Source organism: Procambarus clarkii, chromosome 50, assembly GCF_040958095.1.
Source record: "Procambarus clarkii isolate CNS0578487 chromosome 50, FALCON_Pclarkii_2.0, whole genome shotgun sequence".
Lineage (NCBI taxonomy): Eukaryota > Metazoa > Arthropoda > Malacostraca > Decapoda > Cambaridae > Procambarus > Procambarus clarkii.
In genome coordinates, this window is record NC_091199.1 from 15,826,298 (window position 1) to 15,853,575 (window position 27,278).

The 27,278-nt window shown below is 41.1% G+C and overlaps 1 protein-coding gene across 1 annotated transcript in view; it reads left to right on the forward strand.

Moving 5' to 3' along the window:
• Window positions 1-24,469, forward strand: part of LOC123772615 (uncharacterized) — a 71,506-nt gene extending 47,037 nt beyond the window's left edge. The window contains exons 4-8 of the mRNA XM_069303598.1: window positions 83-325; window positions 2,413-2,524; window positions 2,901-3,041; window positions 10,837-11,028; window positions 18,307-24,469. Coding sequence (XP_069159699.1) covers window positions 83-325; window positions 2,413-2,524; window positions 2,901-3,041; window positions 10,837-11,028; window positions 18,307-18,809 — 1,191 coding nt within the window. The 3' untranslated portion in view covers window positions 18,810-24,469. The remainder of the gene's footprint in view (window positions 1-82; window positions 326-2,412; window positions 2,525-2,900; window positions 3,042-10,836; window positions 11,029-18,306) is intronic.
• Window positions 24,470-27,278: the final 2,809 nt, after the last annotated feature.

Here is a 27,278-nt window from a genome sequence, read left to right on the forward strand (position 1 = left end):
GGTTAACATGGTGATATGTGGGAAAGGAGAGTACACACACACATGATAAAAGGAGTCACATATACTAATTAATGTCTTGCAGAAAGGCAATCTGGACTGGGTTCGTGACATCGTCCAGGGCATCCCTACTGACGAGAGAATCATACGCTGTACAGAGGATAACGAATATCCTTTTTATCTGGTGGAGAATAAAGTACAGAAGGGCGGAGTGGAGGAATATATTCACTACCTGGCAATTCCTAAAGGTTACATGGAGATCAGGAGTCTACGACACTTGAGGACGGGACACATTGAGCTTTTGGAGGCAATCCTTGAGAAATCCAAGGTAAGTTGTGAGAGTTACTCCCCCCCCCCCTTGAGTACAACCTTCCAACACAAGCACTAGAGTTACTCCCCACCCCCTTGAGTACAACCTTCCACCACAAGCACTAAAGTTACTCCCCCCCCCCTTGAGTACAACCTTCCACCACAAGCACTAAAGTTACTCCCCCCTTGAGTACAACCTTCCAACACAAGCACTAGAGTTACTCCCCCCCCCCTTGAGTACAACCTTCCACCACAAGCACTAGAGTTACTCCCCCCCCTTGAGTACAACCTTCCACCACAAGCACTAGGGTTACTCCCCCCCCCCCTTGAGTACAACCTTCCACCACAAGCACTAGAGTTACTCCCCCCCCCCCTTGAGTACAACCTTCCACCACAAGCACTAGAGTTACTCCCCCCCCCCCCTTGAGTACAACCTTCCACCACAAGCACTAGAGTTACCCCCCCCCCCCTTGAGTACAACCTTCCACCACAAGCACTAGGGTTACTCCCCCCCCCCTTGAGTACAACCTTCCACCACAAGCACTAGAGTTACTCCCCCCCCCCCTTGAGTACAACCTTCCACCACAAGCACTAGAGTTACTCCCCCCCCCCTTGAGTACAACCTTCCACCACAAGCACTAGAGTTACTCCCCCCTTGAGTACAACCTTCCACCACAAGCACTAGAGTTACTCCCCCCCCCTTGAGTACAACCTTCCACCACAAGCACTGAATCTACACCACTATTCATTTGCACTTAACTTATAACTGTGGTTAACTCATTGATAACTGTATAGAACTCATATATAAACATGTGTGTGTCCTGCAGGTAGTGACCAGGGAGAGGTGTGGTGTCTAACATGTGTGTGTCCTGCAGGTAGTGACCAGGGAGAGGTGTGGTGTCTAACATGTGTGTGTGTCCTGCAGGTAGTGAACAGGGAGAGGTGTGGTGTCTAACATGTGTGTGTGTCCTGCAGGTAGTGACCAGGGAGAGGTGTGGTGTCTAACATGTGTGTGTGTCCTGCAGGTAGTGACCAGGGAGAGGTGTGGTGTCTAACATGTGTGTGTGTCCTGCAGGTAGTGACCAGGGAGAGGTGTGGTGTCTAACATGTGTGTGTGTCCTGCAGGTAGTGACCAGGGAGAGGTGTGGTGTCTAACATGTGTGTGTGTCCTGCAGGTAGTGACCAGGGAGAGGTGTGGTGTCTAACATGTGTGTGTGTCCTGCAGGTAGTGACCAGGGGGAGAGGTGTGGTGTCTAACATGTGTGTGTCCTGCAGGTAGTGACCAGGGAGAGGTGTGGTGTGGTATCTAACATGTGTGTGTGTCCTGCAGGTAGTGACCAGGGGAGAGGTGTGGTGTGGTGTCTAACATGTGTGTGTCCTGCAGGTAGTGACCAGGGGGAGAGGTGTGGTGTCTAACATGTGTGTGTCCTGCAGGTAGTGACCAGGGAGAGGTGTGGTGTGGTGTCTAACATGTGTGTGTCCTGCAGGTAGTGACCAGGGGAGAGGTGTGGTGTGGTGTCTAACATGTGTGTGTGTCCTGCAGGTAGTGACAGGGGGAGAGGTGTGGTGTCTAACATGTGTGTGTCCTGCAGGTAGTGACCAGGGAGAGGTGTGGTGTGGTGTCTAACATGTGTGTGTCCTGCAGGTAGTGACCAGGGGAGAGGTGTGGTGTGGTGTCTAACATGTGTGTGTGTCCTGCAGGTAGTGACCAGGGAGAGGTGTGGTGTGGTGTCTAACATGTGTGTCCTGCAGGTAGTGACCACGGAGAGGTGTGGTGTGGTGTCTAACATGTGTGTCCTGCAGGTAGTGACCAGGGGAGAGGTGTGGTGTGGTGTCTAACATGTGTGTGTGTCCTGCAGGTAGTGACCAGGGGGAGAGGTGTGGTGTCTAACATGTGTGTGTCCTGCAGGTAGTGACCAGGGAGAGGTGTGGTGTCTAACATGTGTGTGTCCTGCAGGTAGTGACCAGGGAGAGGTGTGGTGTCTAACATGTGTGTGTGTCCTGCAGGTAGTGACCAGGGAGAGGTGTGGTGTCTAACATGTGTGTGTGTCCTGCAGGTAGTGACCAGGGGAGAGGTGTGGTGTCTAACATGTGTGTCTCCCGCAGAAAAAGTTTAAGGAGTTTGGCATCCCGGGCGAGAAGCTGCACATCTACATCAAGTACCCGCCGGCAGACTGGTTCCTCCACGTCCACTTCCACGCAATATATCTCACTCCAGGTAATTGGCTACAACTACTCTGTCGATACAAATTATAATAATGCTCCCATCTGTTGACTGTGTGCATGACTGCTGACTGACTGTCCCTGAGAGTATACACAGCTGACTGTCCCTGAGAGTATACACGGCTGACTGTCCCTGAGAGTATACACAGCTGACTGTCCCTGTGAGCCAACACGGCTGACTGTCCCTGAGAGTATACTCAGCTGAGTGTCCCCTGGGAGTATACACAGCTGACTGTCCCTGAAAACCTACACACCTGACTGTCCCTGAGAGCCTACACAGCTGACTGTTCGTGAGAGCCTCCTCATCTCTACTCAATCTCTCCTCCCTCTTTCTCGTCTCTCGCTAACAACATGGCATTCTTCCTGTACAGAAGAGACCAAGATTGCTAGAGAGAAGATTGATAAAGAGCATAAGAAGGGTGGAGAGTCTTCTTCCACTTCCCAAGATGCTGGGACAGCTGGTGCCTCTTCCTCTGCTGCTGGAACCAAGTCTCCATTTCAAGTGTACACAAGTAAGAAAAATTAGTGAGTTTAATAACACTCAGAGTCTTGTTAACTCTTCCACTGTGGACCTTCCCTCAGAGTCTTGCTAACTCTTCCACTGTGGACCTTCCCTCAGAGTCTTGTTAACTCTTCCACTGTGGTCCTTCCCTCAGAGTCTTGTTAACTCTTCCACTGTGGTCCTTCCCTCAGAGTCTTGCTAACTCTTCCACTGTGGACCTTCCCTCAGAGTCTTGTTAACTCTTCCACTGTGGTCCTTCCCTCAGAGTCTTGTTAACTCTTCCACTGTGGTCCTTCCCTCAGATAAGAATTTGTTGCAAAATTTAAACAATCATGACGACTCAAGATGAGACATTAATGCCTTGGAGTATTCATGTCTCATGTTGAGTCGTCCATCATGCAGAGGGAAGGGCTGAACCCTGATATCTACTGCAGATATGTCGAAAGTAGTGGAAAGTGTGCCTACGAGCAATAACTTTTGATTTTCTCAATTATTGCTCGTAGCCCATGGGCTACGAACAATAACTGAGAGAAGCTTAAAGTGATTGCTCGTAGACACACTCGTTTTTCGTTACCTCGAGGTGTGATTGTTCGTAGTCTGTATCGTTTTCGTTGCCTCAGCGAGTGATTGTTTGTGGGCACATTCGTTTCGTTACCTCGGTGAATGATGGCACGTAGCCCATGTCAGTTTCGTTACCTTCACAACTAATTCCTCATAGTCTAAGTCATTTTAGAGGTGTCTCTGCTACTGATTGCTCGTAGCCCAGGTCATGTTTTTGTTACCTCAACAACGCCAGCCAATCTTCCATTAATAAACCCGTTTTCGTAATAGTGTATTTAACCTCATCTTCCCACATTAAGCTCGTTTTCTGCAATTGCACATTTAAACCCATTTCATATTGTTTTCCCATTTTCAAAAGATCATTTCTAGCAAAGATTTCATATTAAATATAATAAATTAAATTGCAGAAGGACCTTGTAAGGGACCATACAGGAACTCCTATTTACTTCTAGTCCATGATAATAAAACAAAACATCCACTGCCACTATTATATAATACCCAGTGTATCCACTTATGCTCCTCTAACATAATACCTATAGTGTCCAGCCAAAGATCGTTTATTTAGCTATAGAAATAAAATCCACTACTGTACCTCCCATTCATGTGAAACAAAAGGAGTCAACACAGAGTATGCGCTCATCTCACCTGGCTCTTCTAGCACAGAATCATTATTCAACGTCCTGTTGAAGCCTCCAAACAAGTTCCCCACATCGTGCATATATTTTTTTTTATTTATATATACAAGAGTTCTTACATTCTTGTACAGCCACTAGTACGTGTAGCATTTCGGGCCAGTCCTTAATCCTATGTTCCCTGGAATACGACCCCCACGAAGAATCGTTTTTATAACCAAGAACCCATTTTACTGTTGAGTTAAACAGAGGCTACAGTTAAGGATTTGCACCCAGTAAATCCTCCCCGGCCAGGATACGAACCCAGGACATGTGAAACAAAAGTATAGTTTCCCTGAGGACCCTTCCATTATGGTCCTTCCACTGTGGTTTTCCTGAGGAGAGAGGATATATACCTAAATGCTCCTGTTAGGTCGGGGCATTTAGGTATATTTCAAATCAACACTTTTCTAAGTATATGTTGTATCAGAGGTTAGGTCCAAGGTGGTTGAGTTGTGGTAATATGTTGAATATATAATTTCCCTAAAACATACACCCGACACCACCTCAATGTAACATAAACATCCACTGCCACTATTAGGCGAACTGCAGAAGCTCTATTCCTTATTTAATTAATATCCATGAAATCCACTATCTCCCATTCATATGAAACAAGGCTGGGGACATCACAGAGTATAAACTGACAAGTATCTCACTTGTGTCAGCGTTAAATAACAGTAACTGAGATATAGAAACAATAGTTAACCCCCCTGTTGAAGTCTCCAACAACATACATATAATTTTATAATATAATAAAAAACAAGAAATATTCCTTTCTGAAAAATATAATGTAAAATTGAGTTCAGATCCGGGTATATAAGGTTAGGTTAAGGATGGTTAAGCTGAACTGATGCAGAGAAAATGCCCATTAGTAACACATTTTCCATTAACCCCCCCAGGTAATAATGGTTAGGGTGGGATCGTATGGTTGTATTGATGTGAAAAAAACATGGCTAAGAATATGATGCAATATTGAACCAAGATCCAAGTATCAGAAGTTATTTCCAGGGCGGTTTTATTGATGCACAAACAATACTTACTCCCCAAATATATGATACATTTGAAGTCATGTAAAGGGAGGTTAGGTGCAGGGCGGCTGAGTTGATGTGTAAAACAAATACTTTCCTACCCAATATAGCTACACTATATAAATCCAAGCTTGTTAGGCGAGGGGCAGTTATGTTCACACCCATAAAACATTACTTTTCTAAGAATATAGATATAATATTCAACAAAGATCCAAGCAAGTACAGTTAGGTACAGGTAATTTGGGTTTATACCCAAACACAGCCCTTTTTTCTTAACAGTGAAATTGAAGTATTCAACAAAGACCCCTGAAGGTTAGGTTAGGCCGGGGCATTTAGGTATATATGAAATCAACACTTTTCTAAGTATATGTTGTATCAGAGGTTAGGTCCAAGGTGGTTGAGTTGTGGTAATATGAGGAAAACACCTAGTAAAAATTACACTTTTTTACACTTAAAATTATTACACTTCCAATAAAAATATAGTGGCAAAATCAGCTGTAAGTCAGGGTGGAGTGGAAGATGGAAGCAGTTATTAACAACCCTAACAGTTGACTCGTGCTCTGTGTGATGTGCTTAGGTACATTTAGTAGAATTTGGAGTTTTGGTTAGGATAATGTGGATGAATTTAGCTAATGTTGTGTTAGGATGGTTAGGTTAGGTCTGGTTTGGTAGAATTGATGACAGAAAAACACAACTGGATATTGGAAATAGCTACACAAACAGAGCACTCTCTCTATGAAATGGTCTTGGGAGCTGGGTATGTTGTGCCAAGACCGAATGTTTGGATATTGGAAATATACATTAAATTTAGATGAAATCGGTGAAAACTGGGGAAATATGGGCTTTGGCTGTGCTATGATACAAAACATTTGGGTATATTTGGTGGAAATTGTCATAAATTAGGTTGAATTTAGGTGGGACAGCATAAATTTTGCCAACTTAAATCAAATACAGCTTTGGATGTGCTAGGTTAGTTTAGGTGAGGTTGTGTAGGGTAGGATATCAAATATCATATTGGTAATGAACTAGCTTTTTCAGAAAATAAAGTAAATTACTCTATTTGGGTTAGAGCTATAACTAACATTCGTAATGGATGGACAGAGGCTACATAGGGCTATATGTTAGGATATGGGTGCTGTGGTCTTGGAAATGGGGTATGTCATGTCAAGACTAGATGTTGGATATTGGAAATATATATATTAAATTTAGATGGAATAAACCAAACTTGGATAAATTGGCCTTTGGTTGTGCTATGATACGGTAAATTCGGGTAAGTTTGGTGGAAATTGTCTTAAAATTAGGTGAATTTAGATATATTTGTGCAAATTTGGTGGAAATTGTCTTAAATTAGGTAACATTTAGGTGGGATAGCTTACATTTTGCCAAATTAAATAAAGTCTAGTTTTGGATGTGCTAGGTCAGGTTAGGTGAGGTTGTGTAGGGGTAGGATATATAATATCTTAAGGATAATGAACTAGCTTTTTAATTTACTTAAAATAGTGTAAATCTGCTTATTTGGGTTCGAGCTGTAGCTAGCTCATGTGATGGACGAAGGTGACATAGGCTTACATGTGAGGATAAGGATGCTTATATTTAGTTAGTTTATCATTTACTAGGTTGAATTTGGTTAAATTTGTGTAGTATGAGTATAATTTTTGCTAGATTTAGATGAATTTAGGTTTTAATAGGATACATGTTTGAAAGGATATAGTAAATTTGCTCAAATTATCATAGAAATTGCTGACTTCACCTAACCTAACCTGTTCTGTTAGGTTACTAACCCCATCTGCCCCAACCTAACATAACTAAGGGCCCAAGAGGATAGTTCTTAAAATTTGTTCAATGTCAACCAATATTTTTTGACTGGTTGTATATGAAAAGGGCTGCAATTGTTCCAAGTTTCAGTACTGCAGCCTAAATAGAAAGGGTTATTGATTTTTTTTCAATGAATATTACACATTTTCAAGTGAGTTGAAATCTTTCACCTTTTCAGATATAATCATTCTATAACACTTTTCTGACACATTAGCATATAGCAAAGCATCTGTAGGAGGGGATTTTCCAAAACATCTTTAGTTTTCCTAATACAAATAGTCAAAGTTCCCCCAAAAAATTATGCAAAAATATATCATTTTTATTGCTACTTATAAAATCCATAAATGAACTTTGGAAAAAACGCTTGCATCAGATTTTAGAGACATAAACTTTACATATAAGGTGTAAATTTCATGTAAACTGAATAAAAATGAAAGAGTACCAACTCGTTTATGTTACTTGAAAAATAAATCATTAAAATATTAAAGTCTAAGGTGCTGCCATCTGTGGCTGAGGTTGACATCAACCAATTTCCTCCAAAATTGTTGATGTTCTTATATGTGAAGCTATGATTTTTTGGGGAGAATTTTTGGTTAAACTCAGCTTATTATAAATGATGACCTAAATCTGATTTTTTTTTCTACGCTTACGGCCCTTAGGAGGTGGACCTCAAACATAAAGAACTGCTTACTTGCAGATTTTTCTACTTTAAACCTGAGCCCATAGGAAAAGTGGAAGCAAACCGTCAGGCTTCCACCACATGGGTGAAAACCTGTCCACTTGGGCCGCTGGCTCCTTCTAGTTGCTAAAAACCAATAAAGAGTAACCGACGGGTTCTCACTTTTTTAATTTGTAAATTTGAAATGTGACGTTATGAATTGAGATTTTGAATTTCCCAAGAACAGCCGTCATAAAAAAGATCACAATACTAGACAATCGTACAAAGCAGAACAAGGGTGGAACAAGAATGGTTGAAGGGTTCACATCAAAGACCGTTTTCTATAACAATAACAAGTTGATTAACAATGAGACTAAATTACTACAAAATTGAGTTTACGTTACGTTAATGTCCATCCAGTGGCACTTTCACAACAGCTACTTAACAACCCCGAAATAGCAACGACTCCTGTCAATTGCTGTGCAGCTGAATACTAAATTAACCTGAACTCAGGTGTGCCCACTGACGACGCAATATTGCAAACAAATAATTCACAAGACTAAGTTTACACAACAATGAGCGATACCTTACGTTAATGTCCATCCAGTGGCACTTGTAAGACAGCTATGCAATTAGCCCCTCGAGATATATATATGACATGCAATGAAAAACTCATGGAAATTGTACACCAAATAATGATAATAAAATCATACACATTACCCCTCATGAATAAATCAAATATATATATATATATATATATATATATATATATATATATATATATATATATATATATATATATATATATATATATATATATATATATATATATATATATATATATATATATATGCGAACAAGCCAGAATGGTCCCCTGGACAATATGCAACTGAAAACTCACACCCCAGAAGTGACTCGAACCCATACTCCCAGAAGCAACCTTAATCCACTTGACCATCACGACCGGACATAATGAGGTGATAGCCGAGGCTATTTGAACCACCCCACCGCCGGCACTCGGATAGTAATCTTGGGCATAGCATTTTACTAAGAATGAGGTGATTTGGTAAAATGCTATGCCCAAGATTACTATCCGAGTGCCGGCGGTGGGGTGGTTCAAATAGCCTCGGCTATCACCTCATTATGTCCGGTCGTGATGGTCAAGTGGATTAAGGCGTCTTGTACATACCAGTTGCGTTGCTTCTGGGAGTATGGGTTCGAGTCACTTCTGGGGTGTGAGTTTTCAGTTATATATATATATATATATATATATATATATATATATATATATATATATATATATATATATATATATATATATATATATATATATATATACATACATATATTAGTATATTTTGGTAGCAGTCTTTCCTGTAGACATATATTATTAAATATGACCGAAAAAGTAAGATTAATAATTCTAACACGAATTTTCTCAATCTTTCGTACATTTCTTTTCACTGTTGGTGGTAATTCAAAAATCAATTCTCCAAAATTCATTTTTATTTTCTAGTTTCTAGACACTTGAGCGCGTTTCGTAAAACTTATTACATTTTCAAAGACTTTAGTTTACACATACACAACTGAATAGAACTTACACATCTCCGATTTGTTTATATCTACATTTGAGTGAGGTGGATAGGGTGAGGTGGTATTAATAGGGTATTAAATTCATCAACACAAGACAGAACACGAAACAATGGGTATTGAATAGAAGTGATTGTAGAAAGCCTATTGGTCCATATTTCTTGATGCTTCTATATTGGAGCGGAGTCTTGAGGTGGGTAGAATATAGTTGTGCATTAATTGGCTGTTGATTGCTGGTGTTGACTTCTTAATGTGTAGTGCCTCGCAAACGTCAAGTCGCCTGCTATCGCTGTATCTATCGATGATTTCTGTGTTGTTTACTAGGATTTCTCTGGCGATGGTTTGGTTGTGGGAAGAGATTATATGTTCCTTAATGGAGCCCTGTTGCTTATGCATCGTTAAACGCCTAGAAAGAGATGTTGTTGTCTTGCCTATATACTGGGTTTTTTGGAGCTTACAGTCCCCAAGAGGGCATTTGAAGGCATAGACGATGTTGGTCTCTTTTTAAAGCGTTCTGCTTTGGGTCTGGAGAGTTTCTCATGAGTAGGCTGGCCGTTTTTCTGGTTTTATAGTAAATCGTCAGTTGTATCCTCTGATTTTTGTCTGTAGGGATAACGTTTCTATTAACAATATCTTTCAGGACCCTTTCCTCCGTTTTATGAGCTGTGGAAAAGAAGTTACTGTAAAATAGTCTAATAGAGGGTATAGGTGTTGTGTTAGTTGTCTCTTCAGAGGTTGCATGACGTTTCACTTTCCTTCTTATGATGTCTTCGACGAAACCATTGGAGAAGCCGTTGTTGACTAGGACCTGCCTTACCCTACAGAGTTCTTCGTCGACTTTCTTACGTTTCTTTTCACTGTTGATGGTAATTCAAAGATCAATTCTCCAAAATTCATTTTTATTTCTAGTCTGACGCGACACTTGAGCGCGTTTCGTAAAACTTATTACATTTTCAAAGACTTTAGTTTACAAACACACAACTGAAACTGAATAGAGCTTTGCACATCTTCGAGTTTATATCTACATTTGGGTGAGGTGGATGAGGTGAAAACGAACTTTCAACAATGGGTAATAAATTCAAACACTCTCAACTTGTGTTGAGAGAAGTGTTATATATATATATATATATATATATATATATATATATATATATATATATATATATATATATATATATATATATATATATATATATATATATATATAATTTGGTTAAATATGACATAATTCCTCGCGTTGTTGATCTTATTGTATAAATTTATTTTGCTTGTGTTTTCTTACTCTCGACTACCATACAGGTAATACACAGGCCATTTTTATTTATATTTTCTAATATTTTTAAAGTATGATGACAGGCAAGGTTTATTATAGATACTTTGTTCTGATGGCATGGGTTGTCCCGGGCACCGCCGGGTAGCCCAACTAATAGGAGAAATAAAAATAGTTGAGTAATGTTGCATATTGTCCATTTTTTCCTGCAGACATAATGATAGGCAAGGCTCACCCCCTGGTCACTGTCATCAGTAACCTGAAGATGGATGAGAAGCTGAAGATGGATGAGACACTGACCAAGAAAATTAAATTGAGGCGCAATTACTATGAAGACGTTACCCTGCCCGTGAGCATGAAGAAGCACTGCTTGAGTCTAGGATGCTTCTATGACCATTATGCAGGTAGGTATCAGGTATCAAGCAGGTAGGTGTCAGGTATCAAGCAGGTAGGTGTCAGGTATCAAGCAGGTAGGTGTCAGGTATCAAGCAGGTAGGTATCAGGTATCAAGCAGGTAGGTGTCAGGTATCAAGCAGGTAGGTGCCAGGTATCAAGCAGGTAGGTGCCAGGTATCAAGCAGGTAGGTGTCAGGTATCAAGCAGGTAGGTGCCAGGTATCAAGCAGGTAGGTGTCAGGTATCAAGCAGGTAGGTGCCAGGTATCAAGCAGGTAGGTGCCAGGTATCAAGCAGGTAGGTGTCAGGTATCAAGCAGGTAGGTGCCAGGTATCAAGCAGGTAGGTGTCAGGTATCAAGCAGGTAGGTGCCAGGTATCAAGCAGGTAGGTGTCAGGTATCAAGCAGGTAGGTGCCAGGTATCAAGCAGGTAGGTGCCAGGTATCAAGCAGGTAGGTGTCAGGTATCAAGCAGGTAGGTGCCAGGTATCAAGCAGGTAGGTGTCAGGTATCAAGCAGGTAGGTGCCAGGTATCAAGCAGGTAGGTGTCAGGTATCAAGCAGGTAGGTGTCAGGTATCAAGCAGGTAGGTGTTAGGTATCAAGCAGGTAGGTGTCAGGTATCAAGCAGGTAGGTGTCAGGTATCAAGCAGGTAGGTGTCAGGTATCAAGCAGGTAGGTGCCAGGTATCAAGCAGGTAGGTGTCAGGTATCAAGCAGGTAGGTGTCAGGTATCAAGCAGGTAGGTGTCAGGTATCAAGCAGGTAGGTGTCAGGTATCAAGCAGGTAGGTGCCAGGTATCAAGCAGGTAGGTGTCAGGTATCAAGCAGGTAGGTGTCAGGTATCAAGCAGGTAGGTATCAGGTATCAAGCAGGTAGGTGTCAGGTATCAAGCAGGTAGGTATCAGGTATCAAGCAGGTAGGTGTCAGGTATCAAGCAGGTAGGTGTCAGGTATCAAGCAGGTAGGTATCAGGTATCAAGCAGGTAGGTGTCAGGTATCAAGCAGGTAGGTGCCAGGACTCAATCAAGTTGTCGGAAAATCCGACACCATTTAATAATAATATCATACAGACAGATAAGAGCTGCTGTATTACCAACAAGTTACCCATAGAAAACGTAACTTGTAGTGGAATTACCGTCTAAGAAAACGGGATATCATCACCACATACTATTATAATTCACCAGCTATTCTGCTGGGAATTATTCTTAAATACATAAGTCTTTGGACTTTACCATCATAAAAACATCTTATATAAATTAACTTAATTATCAATATTAAAGTAGAGTAAATGTGACCCTTCTATCACGTTCTGAAATCTGGACAATGTAGGCCAGGCGTCAGAGTGGGGAGGAGGGCAGCCATTGTTGTTTATGAGACCAGAGGCTCACACGGGAGCAAATTCGGCTCCTGTTAAATTTACTTGGACGTAGTGTTATGGAACCCAAAGGTGTACCATTGTCAACACGCTGTCTACAAATACAAGTTAAGTGTCTATCCGAAACCCGTTTATCATTCATTTATGGCCATTAATGTCAGGATATAGGGTTAGCCGGTTAGAACGCGAAATCGCCTCATACTAAAGGTAATTAAGCCAGGTCTTTAATGTTCCATGTACTGTATAGTGTTTTCTCTGATATAGCTTGTCATATATAGGATTCTGGCTTCACAGCTAGCGCACTTTTGACAGGTCAAGACGAGGATGCAAGATTATGTGCACCAGTTACTGGGTGATAGAAGCTACCTCAAAGAGGATAATTTGGTGTCTACACTCTAGTTATACCTGGTGGACTAACCTGCTGTACTATAAGAGAAGGAACCTCATCAATGTATGTAGCTATTACTGTAATTTGATTGGCTGCATATGTGTAATATAAACCCCCCTTAATGTGTAGAGGATCGATTTGTGAGATTGAGATTATTGCAGAAATACAGTCCACTTATCATTATACAAATTGCTATCGAAGTATATAAATTAACGTAAATATAAATTCATATAAATCAAATAAATATAAATCTCACAGGTCGGTTCCCACATTATTTGGTCATCTTCGAACCGGATGACGGATTATTTGATCCTTTGAACCCACATTTGGTCATCTTAGTACCGGATGAACCAGTGAACCAAACCAGTGGATTCATTAAATATACTAGTGCAGTGTTATTTAAACAAAGCCAGTCAAGACAGCGGCGTTGCCTCGTGGGAGCTCAGGAGCCTCCCTCAGCCCAGATCAGTTTAGTCAGCGGTTTCATGCACACCCACAGAAATTTGGTGGCGTGTTATTTCGTGAAATGACAGCGCTAATATAGAATCCAGCCAAATTAGTGACTGTCGCAAGATTGTTCACGGATTTCGTGGTGTTACATTTCGCGAGAGATTATCTACGAATTTTGTGGACTTTATTTCGCGAGGTCACTAATAATATTTAATACTTCTAGATAATATTAGAAGTTTCATAGAGGCTAATTAAGAGGCTATTAACAATAATTGTGTATATTATTTCTCCAAAATAGAGAATTATTTAATATATATTGCACTAGTGATCACAGTATAATATTTACTAATTGCCAACCCACAACAGGGTAGGATATTACCATTGACTAGTTGAACTATTATTGTTGATCCTAGTCCCATTATTACTATAGTCAGTTGTACTATATTGAACAACCTAACACCATTAATGAATGGTCCAGACCCTATTTTGGGTGTAATTTTTATCAACTCGAGTTGAGTTGTATATATAATAAATTACTTATGATCATTACACCTTTGAGTGATTAATTAGTGTCTCTACCATCCTAGGGTGATATAGAAGAGCTAACCTAAAGGTACTTCCAGTGACACTGGTTTATCACTCAAATCATTAGTGTGTATGATTGTATATATATAATGTGTATTAATTTTAAGTGCTAACCTCTAGTAGAGGTAGGATTATTGCCTAGTGAGTTCAGAATTTACCCTAGGCTACCATTAGAGCTTGTTCAGTATTATGAGCAGCCCAAGTACAAGCCCCACAAGGCTTCTCCAACTAGCCAGTATGGATAATGCAGGGAGAATGAAAAGAACCCTTGCAGGTCTTAAAGGCCACTTAACAAGACAGATCAAGAAATGTGAAGATTTGTCACAACAATCAACAGTTGATTATGCTGACCTGGAAAGCTATTATCAAGCAGCTGCAGGTAAATTTGAGCAAATCAAATGTCAAATAGCAACATATGTGGCTGAACTTGCCAACACTAATTTATCAGAAACAGAAATAGACGACATTATGGTTGATCTTGCGAATTATGAAGATCACACTCAGGCCACGTTACAGCCTTATGTCAAATTAATTGCCCAGAACAAGGCAACAGCAACAACAACAACAGTTGCATCTAATACGAGTCAAGCAGAAGCTCGACTCCCTCCAATTAATTTACCCACTTTCTCAGGAAAAGATGAAGAAGATTGGGACGAATTTTGGAACAAATTCGTTGACCTTGTAGACTCAAAACAATCTTTACCAAAGAGTAGTAAATTCTCTTATTTGCAAGGCCAATTATCAGGTGAGGCTAAAACAGTAGTATCCCATCTGAGATTAACTAATGACGGCTATGATCTGGCAGTAAAACTCCTCAAGGATAATTATGCTGATCCAGAAGTAAGAACATCACATTTAGTTCATGAGCTGTTGCATTTACCCCCACCGGAGGCTTCAGCTGATTCACTCCAAGTCTTCAAGCTGGAGGTAGAATCATTGATCAATGCCCTCAGCCTGACAGCAGATACAAACGGGGCTGAGTGGGTCTTGAAAATAATTGTCCAGGAGAAAATACCTAGGGACATATTGAGACAAATGAGTGCTCATTACAATAAAAGCATCTTATCCATGAATGAAATATCTGAAGGTTTAAAGTCAGTAGTTCATCAATTACGAACACATGACAAATTAAAACCACCAAGTAAACCCTCAGAAACCAATAATAGTAAACCACAGAGTACCAAAGGTACACCAAATCAATCTAGACAATATAATTCAACACCAAAGTGGAACAGTAACAGTGTGGGCGTATATGCAGTGGGACCCTCCAAGCCTATAGTTACTGTGTCACCCAAGAACGTGACACCAAAGGGTACTGGAAGCTATGGAACATGTTTGTTCTGCAATGAGAAACATTCAATGTACCACTGCTCTAATTATCCTGATAGTGACGCCCGTGTTGAGCGACTCAAAGATTTGCAACATTGCACGAGGTGCCTCAGGAAACATAACATCATCGACTGTGATACCCAATTACACACCTGTAATAGGTGTAACAAAGGTCAACACCATGCAGCATTGTGCAGAGACACCAAAACAACGTCTCCAAACCCCAAGATGGAAGATAGCATTCCCACCACAGTACAGTACTGCAAGGTGCAACAAACAAACAGTGTCCAATCGGCAAAGTCTAAAGGTAATACGACTTTGCCTACTGCCCAAATTACCATCCTGAATAAGAGGGCCAAGGTCCATACCCGTGGGTTGTTTGACCAAGGATCCCAAAGAACATACATCACTAAAAAGTTGGCAGATGAACTACAATTAAGGCCTGTAGCCCAGATGTCATTCAACATCTCAGGGTTTGTAACAGATGCAGGACCTCAAGTCTACCAGGTGGTACAACCATCAGTACGTTTAGGCAGGTACGTCTGTCGAGTACAAGCCATTGTGGTGGACAAAATACCAGTAGACCTACAAGTTCAAGGTCTGAGAGCAACAGCCAAATTCCTGAGAAATAGAGGAATAAAATTGGCAGATAATATTAAGTCTGATCACCTCACCGACTTCGGTCTCCTTGTAGGGACAGACTATTGTCATCGATTCATCGGTAGCCCTACTAAATATCAGGGTATAACCATGTTAAACTCTGCAGGAGGTAAATTACTCTCAGGCCCAGTATCAAGCCTGAGGAGACCTATGCCTGCAGATAAACAATACCAGTAGAGATCTAAATTTGTCAGCTGATTATATTTCTCCAGTAGCATTATACTAAGGAGATTACAGCTGACTATAGTAACAGAGGTTGATGTTAGTATCATCATTTGAAGCTGAAGATGAGTTCATGAGGCCTCAGTGGCAAATCAGTGAACAGTAGCCTAAACCAGCTACAAGTCACTGCGACCAATGTCACTGAACCCACTGCAGTCTCAGAACCATACTTTACTTTAATGATGAGCTATTCAATCTTCTGAATCAATTAACTAAATTAAACCCTAATAAATCTGATGACTGATTTGATACATTTATTATTTAATCAAGATGTATTCCATGGGCCTCAGTGTTTATATATCAGTGACCAGTTACCTGAAGAAACTTCAAGTTATATCTATGTCACTGATCTCACTGCAGTCCCTGAATCATACTTGACTGTAGTACTTGATCACATTCAGTCTTCTGGGTTAAATAATATGTAATAAGGCTTGAATATTAGCCTTTCAAGAGTTGACAGGGAAATGAAATCGCATTAGACTTCTAACCCCTGCAACTCTAGTACGGGACATCCGTCCTGTACGAACAGACGCACAAATGTGTGATTACTAACTACTAACATCAAATTAATCTAATAATTCGAAGGAGGAGTATCGGTGTTCGTCTGTTCTAAAGAGGACTTCGACCCGTGAGCAGCCCCCTGGGGAATTATGTCGGAAAATCCGACACCATTTAATAATAATATCATACAGACAGATAAGAGCTGCTGTATTACCAACAAGTTACCCATAGAAAACGTAACTTGTAGTGGAATTACCGTCTAAGAAAACGGGATATCATCACCACATACTATTATAATTCACCAGCTATTCTGCTGGGAATTATTCTTAAATACATAAGTCTTTGGACTTTACCATCATAAAAACATCTTATATAAATTAACTTAATTATCAATATTAAAGTAGAGTAAATGTGACCCTTCTATCACGTTCTGAAATCTGGACAATGTAGGCCAGGCGTCAGAGTGGGGAGGAGGGCAGCCATTGTTGTTTATGAGACCAGAGGCTCACACGGGAGCAAATTCGGCTCCTGTTAAATTTACTTGGACGTAGTGTTATGGAACCCAAAGGTGTACCATTGTCAACACGCTGTCTACAAATACAAGTTAAGTGTCTATCCGAAACCCGTTTATCATTCATTTATGGCCATTAATGTCAGGATATAGGGTTAGCCGGTTAGAACGCGAAATCGCCTCATACTAAAGGTAATTAAGCCAGGTCTTTAATGTTCCATGTACTGTATAGTGTTTTCTCTGATATAGCTTGTCATATATAGGATTCTGGCTTCACAGCTAGCGCACTTTTGACAGGTCAAGACGAGGATGCAAGATTATGTGCACCAGTTACTGGGTGATAGAAGCTACCTCAAAGAGGATAATTTGGTGTCTACACTCTAGTTATACCTGGTGGACTAACCTGCTGTACTATAAGAGAAGGAACCTCATCAATGTATGTAGCTATTACTGTAGTTTGATTGGCTGCATATATATAAACTAATAAACCCCCCTTAATGTGTAGAGGATCGATTTGTGAGATTGAGATTATTGCAGAAATACAGTCCACTTATCATTATACAAATTGCTATCGAAGTATATAAATTAACGTAAATATAAATTCATATAAATCAAATAAATATAAATCTCACAGGTCGGTTCCCACACAAGTAGGTGTCAGGTATCAAGCAGGTAGGTGCCAGGTATCAAGCAGGTAGGTGTCAGGTATCAAGCAGGTAGGTGTCAGGTATCAAGCAGGTAGGTGTCAGGTATCAAGCAGGTAGGTGTCAGGTATCAAGCAGGTAGGTGCCAGGTATCAAGCAGGTAGGTGTCAGGTATCAAGCAGGTAGGTGTCAGGTATCAAGCAGGTAGGTGTCAGGTATCAAGCAGGTAGGTGTCAGGTGAGTGGACGAATTATATTACCACACTCCACACTCTCTCTCTCTCACAACATTTACCTCACTCCCCCTCTCTCTCTCACACACACAACATTTACCTCACTCCTCCCCCCTCTCTCACACACACAACATTTACCACACTCTCTCTCTCACACAACATTTACCACACTCCTCCCTCTCTTTCTCTCACACAACGTTTACCACACTCTCTCTCTCTCACAACATTTACCACACTCCCCTCTCTCTCTCTCACAACATTTCCACATTCTACTCACTCTCATTACAAGTTCCTCTCTCTCATGTGTCGTGGTGGATAATGTTAGTTGGTACGTGTAGCTCCATCATGCCCGCCGTGGTACTCGCCCCTCTCTAATGTGTGTGTTTCTCTCCTCAGAGTTGAACAAACCTGAAGCTAAACAAGAATATGTGGATACCGTCGTCCTATTCGCGAAGACCGAAGGTGGAGAGAAAAAAATAAAGAAAGCCAGAGATGATAAATCTATCATTATGGAGATCATCAACGAGGAAATTAAATATAATATTACCGAGGAAGAAATAGTTGGTGAACCAACTTTGGAAGAGGATAATACATTTAAAATCAAATTGAAAACTGGTTTAAAGAAATTTTATCTGATGAAGGCAGCAAGGAGTGTGACATCACACTCCTCCTCCGTCGGGAAGGAGTGTGATTATGGCGTGTCCGAGTTCCTCCCGGAAGGCTCCAAGAAACTCATGAAAGAACTGCGCAAACTGAGAGACGACAAAAACGACATCATTAAACAATTGTATTCATGTAATGGGATAATAAAGGTGCTTGTGAAAGGCAAGACACAATACCAGGCGATTACTACAGAGGCGCAACTTAAGGAATTTAAAAGTAAATACACCCTCACTTAACCTCACACCAGTACTTAACACTGCCACACTCACCAGTACTTAACACTGTCTCACACTTGTCAGTACTTAACACTGTCACACACTTGTCAGTACTTAACACTGTCACACACTTGTCAGTACTTAACATTGTCTCACACTTGTCAGTACTTAACACTGTCACACACTTGCCAGTACTTAACACTGTCACACACTTGCCAGTACTTAACACTGTCTCACACTTGCCAGTACTTAACATTGTCACACACTTGTCAGTACTTAACATTGTCACACACTTGTCAGTACTTAACACTGTCTCACACTTGCCAGTACTTAACACTGTCACACACTTGCCAGTACTTAACATTGTCACACACTTGTCAGTACTTAACACTGTAACACACTTGCCAGTACTTAACACTGTCACACTCACCAGTACTTAACACTGTCACACACTTGCCAGTACTTAACATTGTCACACACTTGCCAGTACTTAACACTGTCACACTCACCAGTACTTAACACTGTCACACACTTGCCAGTACTTAACATTGTCACACACTTGTCAGTACTTAACATTGTCACACACTTGTCAGTACTTAACATTGTCACACACTTGCCAGTACTTAACATTGTCACACACTTGCCAGTACTTAACACTGTCACACTCACCAGTACTTAACATTGTCACACACTTGCCAGTACTTAACATTGTCACACACTTGCCAGTACTTAACACTGTCACACTCACCAGTACTTAACACTGTCACACACTTGCCAGTACTTAACATTGTCACACACTTGTCAGTACTTAACATTGTCACACACTTGTCAGTACTTAACATTGTCACACACTTGTCAGTACTTAACATTGTCACACACTTGTCAGTACTTAACATTGTCACACACTTGTCAGTACTTAACATTGTCACACACTTGTCAGTACTTAACATTGTCACACACTTGTCAGTACTTAACACTGTCACACACTTGCCAGTACTTAACATTGTCACACACTTGTCAGTACTTAACACTGTCACACACTTGCCAGTACTTAACACTGTCACACTCACCAGTACTTAACACTGTCACACACTTGCCAGTACTTAACATTGTCACACACTTGCCAGTACTTAACACTGTCACACACTTGTCAGTACTTAACACTGTCTCACACTTGTCAGTACTTAACACTGTCACACACTTGCCAGTACTTAACACTGTCACACACTTGTCAGTACTTAACACTGTCACACACTTGCCAGTACTTAACACTGTCACACACTTGTCAGTACTTAACACTGTCACACACTTGCCAGTACTTAACACTGTCACACACTTGCCAGTACTTAACATTGTCACACACTTGCCAGTACTTAACACTGTCACACACTTGCCAGTACTTAACACTGTCACACACTTGCCAGTACTTAACATTGTCACACACTTGTCAGTTCTTAACACTGTCACACACTTGTCAGTACTTAACACTGTCACACACTTGCCAGTACTTAACACTGTCTCACACTTGCCAGTACTTAACACTGTCACACACTTGTCAGTACTTAACACTGTCACACACTTGCCAGTACTTAACACTGTCACACACTTGCCAGTACTTAACACTGTCTCACACTTGCCAGTACTTAACACTGTCTCACACTTGCCAGTACTTAACACTGTCACACACTTGCCAGTACTTAACACTGTCTCACATTTGCCAGTACTTAACACTGTCTCACACTTGCCAGTACTTAACACTGTCACACACTTGCCAGTACTTAACACTGTCTCACATTTGCCAGTACTTAACACTGTCTCACACTTGCCAGTACTTAACACTGTCTCACTCACTGTTACGAATCAGGAAGTGCCTGATTCACATACGTGTGTAATTGTGCTCTCCTCATACTTCCATTTGAATTTGCATATGGGCGCGTGTGAAGGCATATTGTATTTGATAACTATACATGCTGTATATTGTGGTTCATATGATGATATATTATTGTATGAAATGTATTCCTGACGGGAGGAGATCATGTGCTTGTCTGTTTCGTGGACATGTCCCGTTCCTGTGGAAGTGAGGGGGGGGGAGAAGTTGATGAGAGCGGTGTTGCCAGTTTGTGCGTCATTGAGAATTATATTATGTTTCTTAGTTGACCTTGTATTATGGTAATATTATTCCTGAGTGTGTAGAATATTATATACTTTGATCTATAAGTATTTGGGAGTGATTATCTAAGTGTGCAAGTGTGTTACCAGTTTGTACCAGACGCCTTGGTTACTGAGTGTGAGTTGAGTACCCATGAGTGTGAGGAGGGGAGGAGAGCAACCCATCCTCTTAAAAATAACGTCACTTTTCGCTTGCATGCGCACTATGGCCAAATTTGGACGTAATTTGAAATGAAATCGACTCACAAAAAGAGACGTACTGTTCCGTTTTCTGTTTGAGTCGTCCGGCCTTTTTTTTTTTTTTTACCACAGACGTGGCCATTTACAATGCTAACCAGCATATATACATTTTCTTCTGTCCTCCATAGACAGGGTTAGAGATGTGTTAAACATATAGTTCAAGGGATTTATTGAACAATCAACCACAGAAGGTGATTCGGTGCTTTTAAAATGCTAAGCTAACCTACATACGTAAATACATAGATTCACAGATTTACGTATGCCCTACATAAAGTGTTCGATGTGTCATTAATGTGCATTTACAAAGGTGAAATATAATTCTGATCAGCTTCCATATATACTTTATACACATACATATACATACACACACATATACGTACATATACATATATACATACATACATGTATACATACATATGTACACATACACATGCATTCACATACATTTGTCTCTTTTACTCTGACGGGGTGAGATAGCTGATAAAGAAACTAGTGTGCAATTAAGCCCTTAATCACTGAAGGTGATTAAGGTGCTTTTATAAGCTCAGGTTATATAGTTACATCATATATATACATTGTATAAATGATACATTACACAGTCAATCTTGGGTACAAGTCCAATATATCATCAAGTGTTCCAGTACTCATATAGTAATTACACAGTTCAGCATACCTCAGCCCAGGAGGGCGAAAGTCAGTCAGTATGGGACATTCTACAATATAATGTTCAAGTGAGTGCATATTTTCTCTTTCACAAAGTTGACACATTGTGTACTCGACATTTGGGTTTTGAGAAAGCGGCCAGATACGTCTATATCCCAGGCGTATTCTGGCCACTATAACATCACATTGCCGGGTTCTTGTTCTATTAGTCCCATATGTGAATGTCTCCTCACGATATCTATCATAATATTTAATGCAAGAGCTGTATGTATCAAATTAATCATACTAATAAGTGCATCGTTAGTGGTTTTTTGGGGTCTGAAGCCATATTGACAAGAGCTAAGTATATTGAGTTTGGCTAGATAAGAGTAAAGCTGCTTATATATTAGTTTTTCAAATATTTTTGATAAGTTTGGCAGAATTTATATAGGTCTGAAGTTGTTAACATCTGTGAGATCACCACATTTGTGGACAGGCGTTACTCTTGCTTTTTTTAGAATATCTGGAAAGGTTTGGAGTTCAAGTGACTTGTTGAAGAGCAATGCAATGGCAGGAGCTAAAGATCTGGAGGCTTTTTTGTAAATAAGAGTTGGTATCTCCTCAATGGCACTAGACTTGGTTTTAAGGGAAAGGATTATGTCAGTAACATCAGTGGAATTAGTAGGCATTGGGTACAGAGACTGTGGATAGTTTCCTGAAAGATAGTCTTGAATATTAGTACTGGACGATGGAATATCATTTGCAAGGGATGACCCAATGGAAGAGAAGAACCTACTGAACTCAAGAGCAGTGTTAGAGGCTGAAAGCAGACCATCATTATATGACAGGAGTATTGGTTTGTTATTTATAATCTTCTTTGATCCCAATATTTGAGAAATTGTGCTCCATGTTTTCTTAATATTGCCCTTTGTGTGGGTAAATTAAACTAAACCATCTTCTTGAGGTTATCTTGAGATGTTTTCGGGGCTTTTTTAGTGTCCCCGCGGCCCGGTCCTTGACCAGGCCTCTACCCCCAGGAAGCAGCCCGTGACAGCTGACTAACACCCAGGTACCTATTTTTACTGCTAGGTAACAGGGTCATAGGGTGAAAGAAACTCTGCCCATTGTTTCTCGCCGGCGCCCGGGATCGAACCCGGGACCACATGATCACAAGTCCAGTGTGCTGACTGCTCGGCCGACCGGCTCCCCAAACATAACCATAGTTGAGATAAGGATAGAGCATCACCAGGGCAGGGCGAGGAACGTAATATCTGATCTTAGAACGCCAACAGTTTTAGAAACTTTTTTTGCTATATTTAGAATGTGTCCCTGGAAATTCAGCTTGTTATCGGTGGGGACACCAAGGAATTTACCATCAACTTTACTACTGATTTGTATATTGTTTATTTTTAAATTAATTTCATTTGAAGATTTATTACCAAACAAAATATAGAAAGTTTTGCCAATGTTAAGGGTGAGTTTGTTAGCAGTTAGCCAAAGATTGATTTTATTTAGTTCAGTATTCACAGTGACATTTAGAGCAAGGGGGGTCAGGACTGGAGAAGATGAAAGTTGTGTCATCAGCAAATAAGATTGGTTTGAGGTGTTGAGAGGCATTTGGAAGGTCATTAATGTAGATGAGAAAGAGGAGAGGGCCAAGTATGCTGCCCTGAGGAACACCAATGTTGATGGGTAGGGCGAGAGAAATGGAATTATTCACAGAAACATACTGGAGCCTGTCAGTAAGGTAGGACTGAAGGTATTGCAGGGAGTGTCCTCTGACTCCATAATGATGTAATTTAAGAAGAAGGTTTTGGTGGTTGACAGTGTCAAAAGCCTTACGCAGGTCCACAAATAACCCAACAGGGAACTAATTTTTATCAAGAGCTGCATGTATCGAGTTAAGCATACTAATAAGTGCATCGTTAGTGCTTTTTTTTTTGGTCTGAAGCCATATTGACAAGAGCTAAGTATATTGTGTTTGGCTAGATAAGAGTAAAGCTGCTTGTTGATTAGTTTTCAAATATTTTTGACAAGTTTGGCAGAATTGATATAGGTCTGAAGTTGTTTACATCAGTGAGATCACCACATTTATGGACTGGGGTTACTCTCGCTTTTTTTTTTTAGAATATCTGGAAAAGTTTGGAGTTCAAGTGACTTGTTGTAGAGCAATGCAATAGCAGGGGCTGAAGATCTGGAGGCTTTTTTGTAGATTAGAGTTGGGGTCTCCGCAAGGGCACTAGACTTGGTCTTAAGGGAAAGGATTACCTCATTTTCATCAGTGGGATTAGCGGGCGTTAGGTACAGAGACTGTGGGTAGTTACCTGTAAGATAGTCCTTAACATCAGTACTGGAAAATGGAAAATCATTAGCAAGGGATGACCCAATGGATGAGATGAACCTATTGAATTCAATAGCAGTATCAGTGGCTGAAAGCAGACCATCGTTATTGGACAGGATTATTGGTTTGTTATTTAAAATCTTTTTTGATCCCAATATTTGTGAAATTGTGCTCCATGTTTTCTTGATGTTGCCCTTTGTTTGAGTAAATTTATCTTCGTAGTATTTAATTTTGGCTCTTCTAATTATTTTAGATGTATGTACTTTACCTAAATAAACATTTGAATTTGCTCCTCCTTTGACCCTCCTGACTACTCCATTCGGCACCGTTTTTCAATAGACAGCTTTTCAGCCTTCCCTTTTTTAAATTTAAATTTAATATTTTCTAAGCAGCTTAAATTCTGTTCATGTTCTACAACATCCAACCACTTATTATCGTTGTCAACTTTAACAAGATCCCCCACTCACTAGAGGTACTGTATTGTGCCCTCACAAGATTTTGGCAACTCCTCGTTACCCCTGTCACGGTAAACTTCCACGTCACTAACATTCTCAATTTTTTTCACTGACTTTTAATTTAGCATTGCTGTCTTTCATACGTGTCAAATCAACACTCTGGGATGGTGTCTTTTTACATTTTTGCACATGACCATTGACACCTTTCATGCAACCCTTAACTCTTCAACCAGACCTTACAGAAAATGGTATATCTGCCTTCTGCCCATACAGTCTATTTTCACCATCACTTATGTGGTCATCCTCTACATCCAGTGGACAACCAACAACTGATTCTATCGTCGCCTCATCATGCTCAATCCTGCATTCGCAGCTCAGTACAGCAGCATTGTCTGTGTCACAGGGCTCCACATGTACACTGTCCTGGCTTACCTCACCTGCACCGGGATGGATTATGTCATGCAGAGCCTCCCTAACATTGTCACCTGCACTTTCCTGGTTGGCTTCACTTATCCCATCCTGAACTAATTTACTTCGGCTGATCTGTACTTCCTCAATCGCACTACGAATCTGCCAGAGTTGTTTCACTAACAGAGTTGTGGGTTGCGACATGCACACCACAGTGTACTACCTCGTGGGCCTAAGTGGGAGTCGGTGCAGGTACGCTGTCCCCTTGTAACGGCAGAAAGTAACTTTCACAAAAAAGTTGATACGGTCTGTTGCCTCCACTTGGCAGGCAACAGCAAAGTGATCCTTATTCCCACACTTAAGCAAGGTTTCAGTTGTCCATTGCAAATAAGGTTAATGAAGCAACCTGCCACTGACACTGATGAAGGAATATTACAGTGAAGTTCCATTTTCACTGTTCTAATGCCATTGAAAATTCCTGTGCCTGCTCCAAAAATATGTTTATTCGGACGAACATTGTCCACTTTAGCATATTGTGTAAGTACAGTATGTTAACCCTTGAACCGCACAATACATATATAGACGATGGGAGCAACTTTACCGAAACCGCACAGTACGTATAGAGACGAGTGAGGGTCTAGCTCACGATTGCTGTATATGCTGCACTCACCTGAGGTCTATAGAAGAAGAGCGAAATCTGATTATGTATTTTGGTTCTACAAGGTAGCCAACTCCATCAAAATATGTACCCAACTCTATTAATGATTAATCAACCAAGTGATCCATGGGATTACTGGGATCTATCAGTTGATTTTGTAAATGCGCCCAAGAAAGATAGTGTGCACTCTACATTATTAAAACAGTTAACACTGAAAAGCAACACTGAAAGTACTCAGAGTATGGGTAACGATGTGTATCAGTGCTATACCGACGGCTCTGTAGAAGAAGGTGGACGATGTACCGGATGTGGATGTAACATATTTGAACAATCTTCTCTCGTACATACAGCAATGAAACGCGTCAATGACTGGGCAAGTACAACTCTGTTACGAACCCGGATCCAGCGTCCGAGCACGGAGCAGTAACAACCACGCCATCTGTGGGTCAGCTCCCGAAACCCCCGCCAAAGGGACGACGACACCTGGTGAGGACAAGGTGTACCAGCCACGAGGGCCAGTTTCCAGTCCTGTGCAGCTCACAACACACCCGCTCCTGACCTCTGGTGAGGTGGTGCTCCGACGACAGCGCCATCTATGGACTGGATACGTCAGGTGTTTGTGCCCGAGCCCGTAAGTGAGGTGTTTTAGTGTCCCAGTTATTGATGACGTGTCTGCTTACAGAGCCGACCTGGGACTGCTGTGATGGAAGTGGAGTCAGTCTACCCGAGGCAGCCGTCTCCGAACCTTGAGCTTTGCTGCAGCAGTTGTGAAGTCGCCCCCCCCCCCCCCCCCCGAAGAACACTGTGGTGTGTTAGCCTGCTAGTGGAGTGGCAGTAAAAGGTTTACCCGGGACCGACTGTTGGAGACGATCGTCCACTGGGGTATTGAGGACGGGAGAGTGATTTGTGGTGTCACATGAGGCTCCTGTCCAGGGCGTTCCCCTTATATCGTTCGTGGAGTGGCCTGACCAGCGTTGCGGGTCCGGAACCTGCCAGCAGAGCCCCTGCTGGATTTGTGGTTGACGGCCTCCACGGCGGTGCCCCCAGTGGACCTGTGTTTTGGCTGACCTGTGGCCAGGGTAGGCTCGACGTCTCAGAAGAATTCGTTGTGAGGCCACGAAGAAGCACAGAGGAATCAGCACCAAGATAGAGGATCCATAGTCTTCAGCAGAAGACTACAGTGTCAATCCCCTTGTATAGTGTTAATACCCCTCCCCCTGTGTACTCCTTTTATCTTATTTATTTATTTGGTGATGGTAATTATAATATTAAGTTCTTAACTTTCTTATCCTACTCCCTTTAAGTTACTTGCGTCACGGATCACATCCCTTGATAGCCACTACTGGCTTGGGAACGGATATATATCTTCCTCTAATAACATCAGAGTAAGAACCCCGTTACGTCCCGAGAGGGCCGTAACAAACTCAAACTGAACTTGCAGGCATATACCTTGCCACTGAATTTTTAAAAGAAAAAGGCAGTGGACTTATATTAAGTCTTTCTAAGATCGGATATTATGTACCCCGCCCTTCCCTGGTGACTCTCTATTACTCCCTTATCTATCCATATCTCAACTG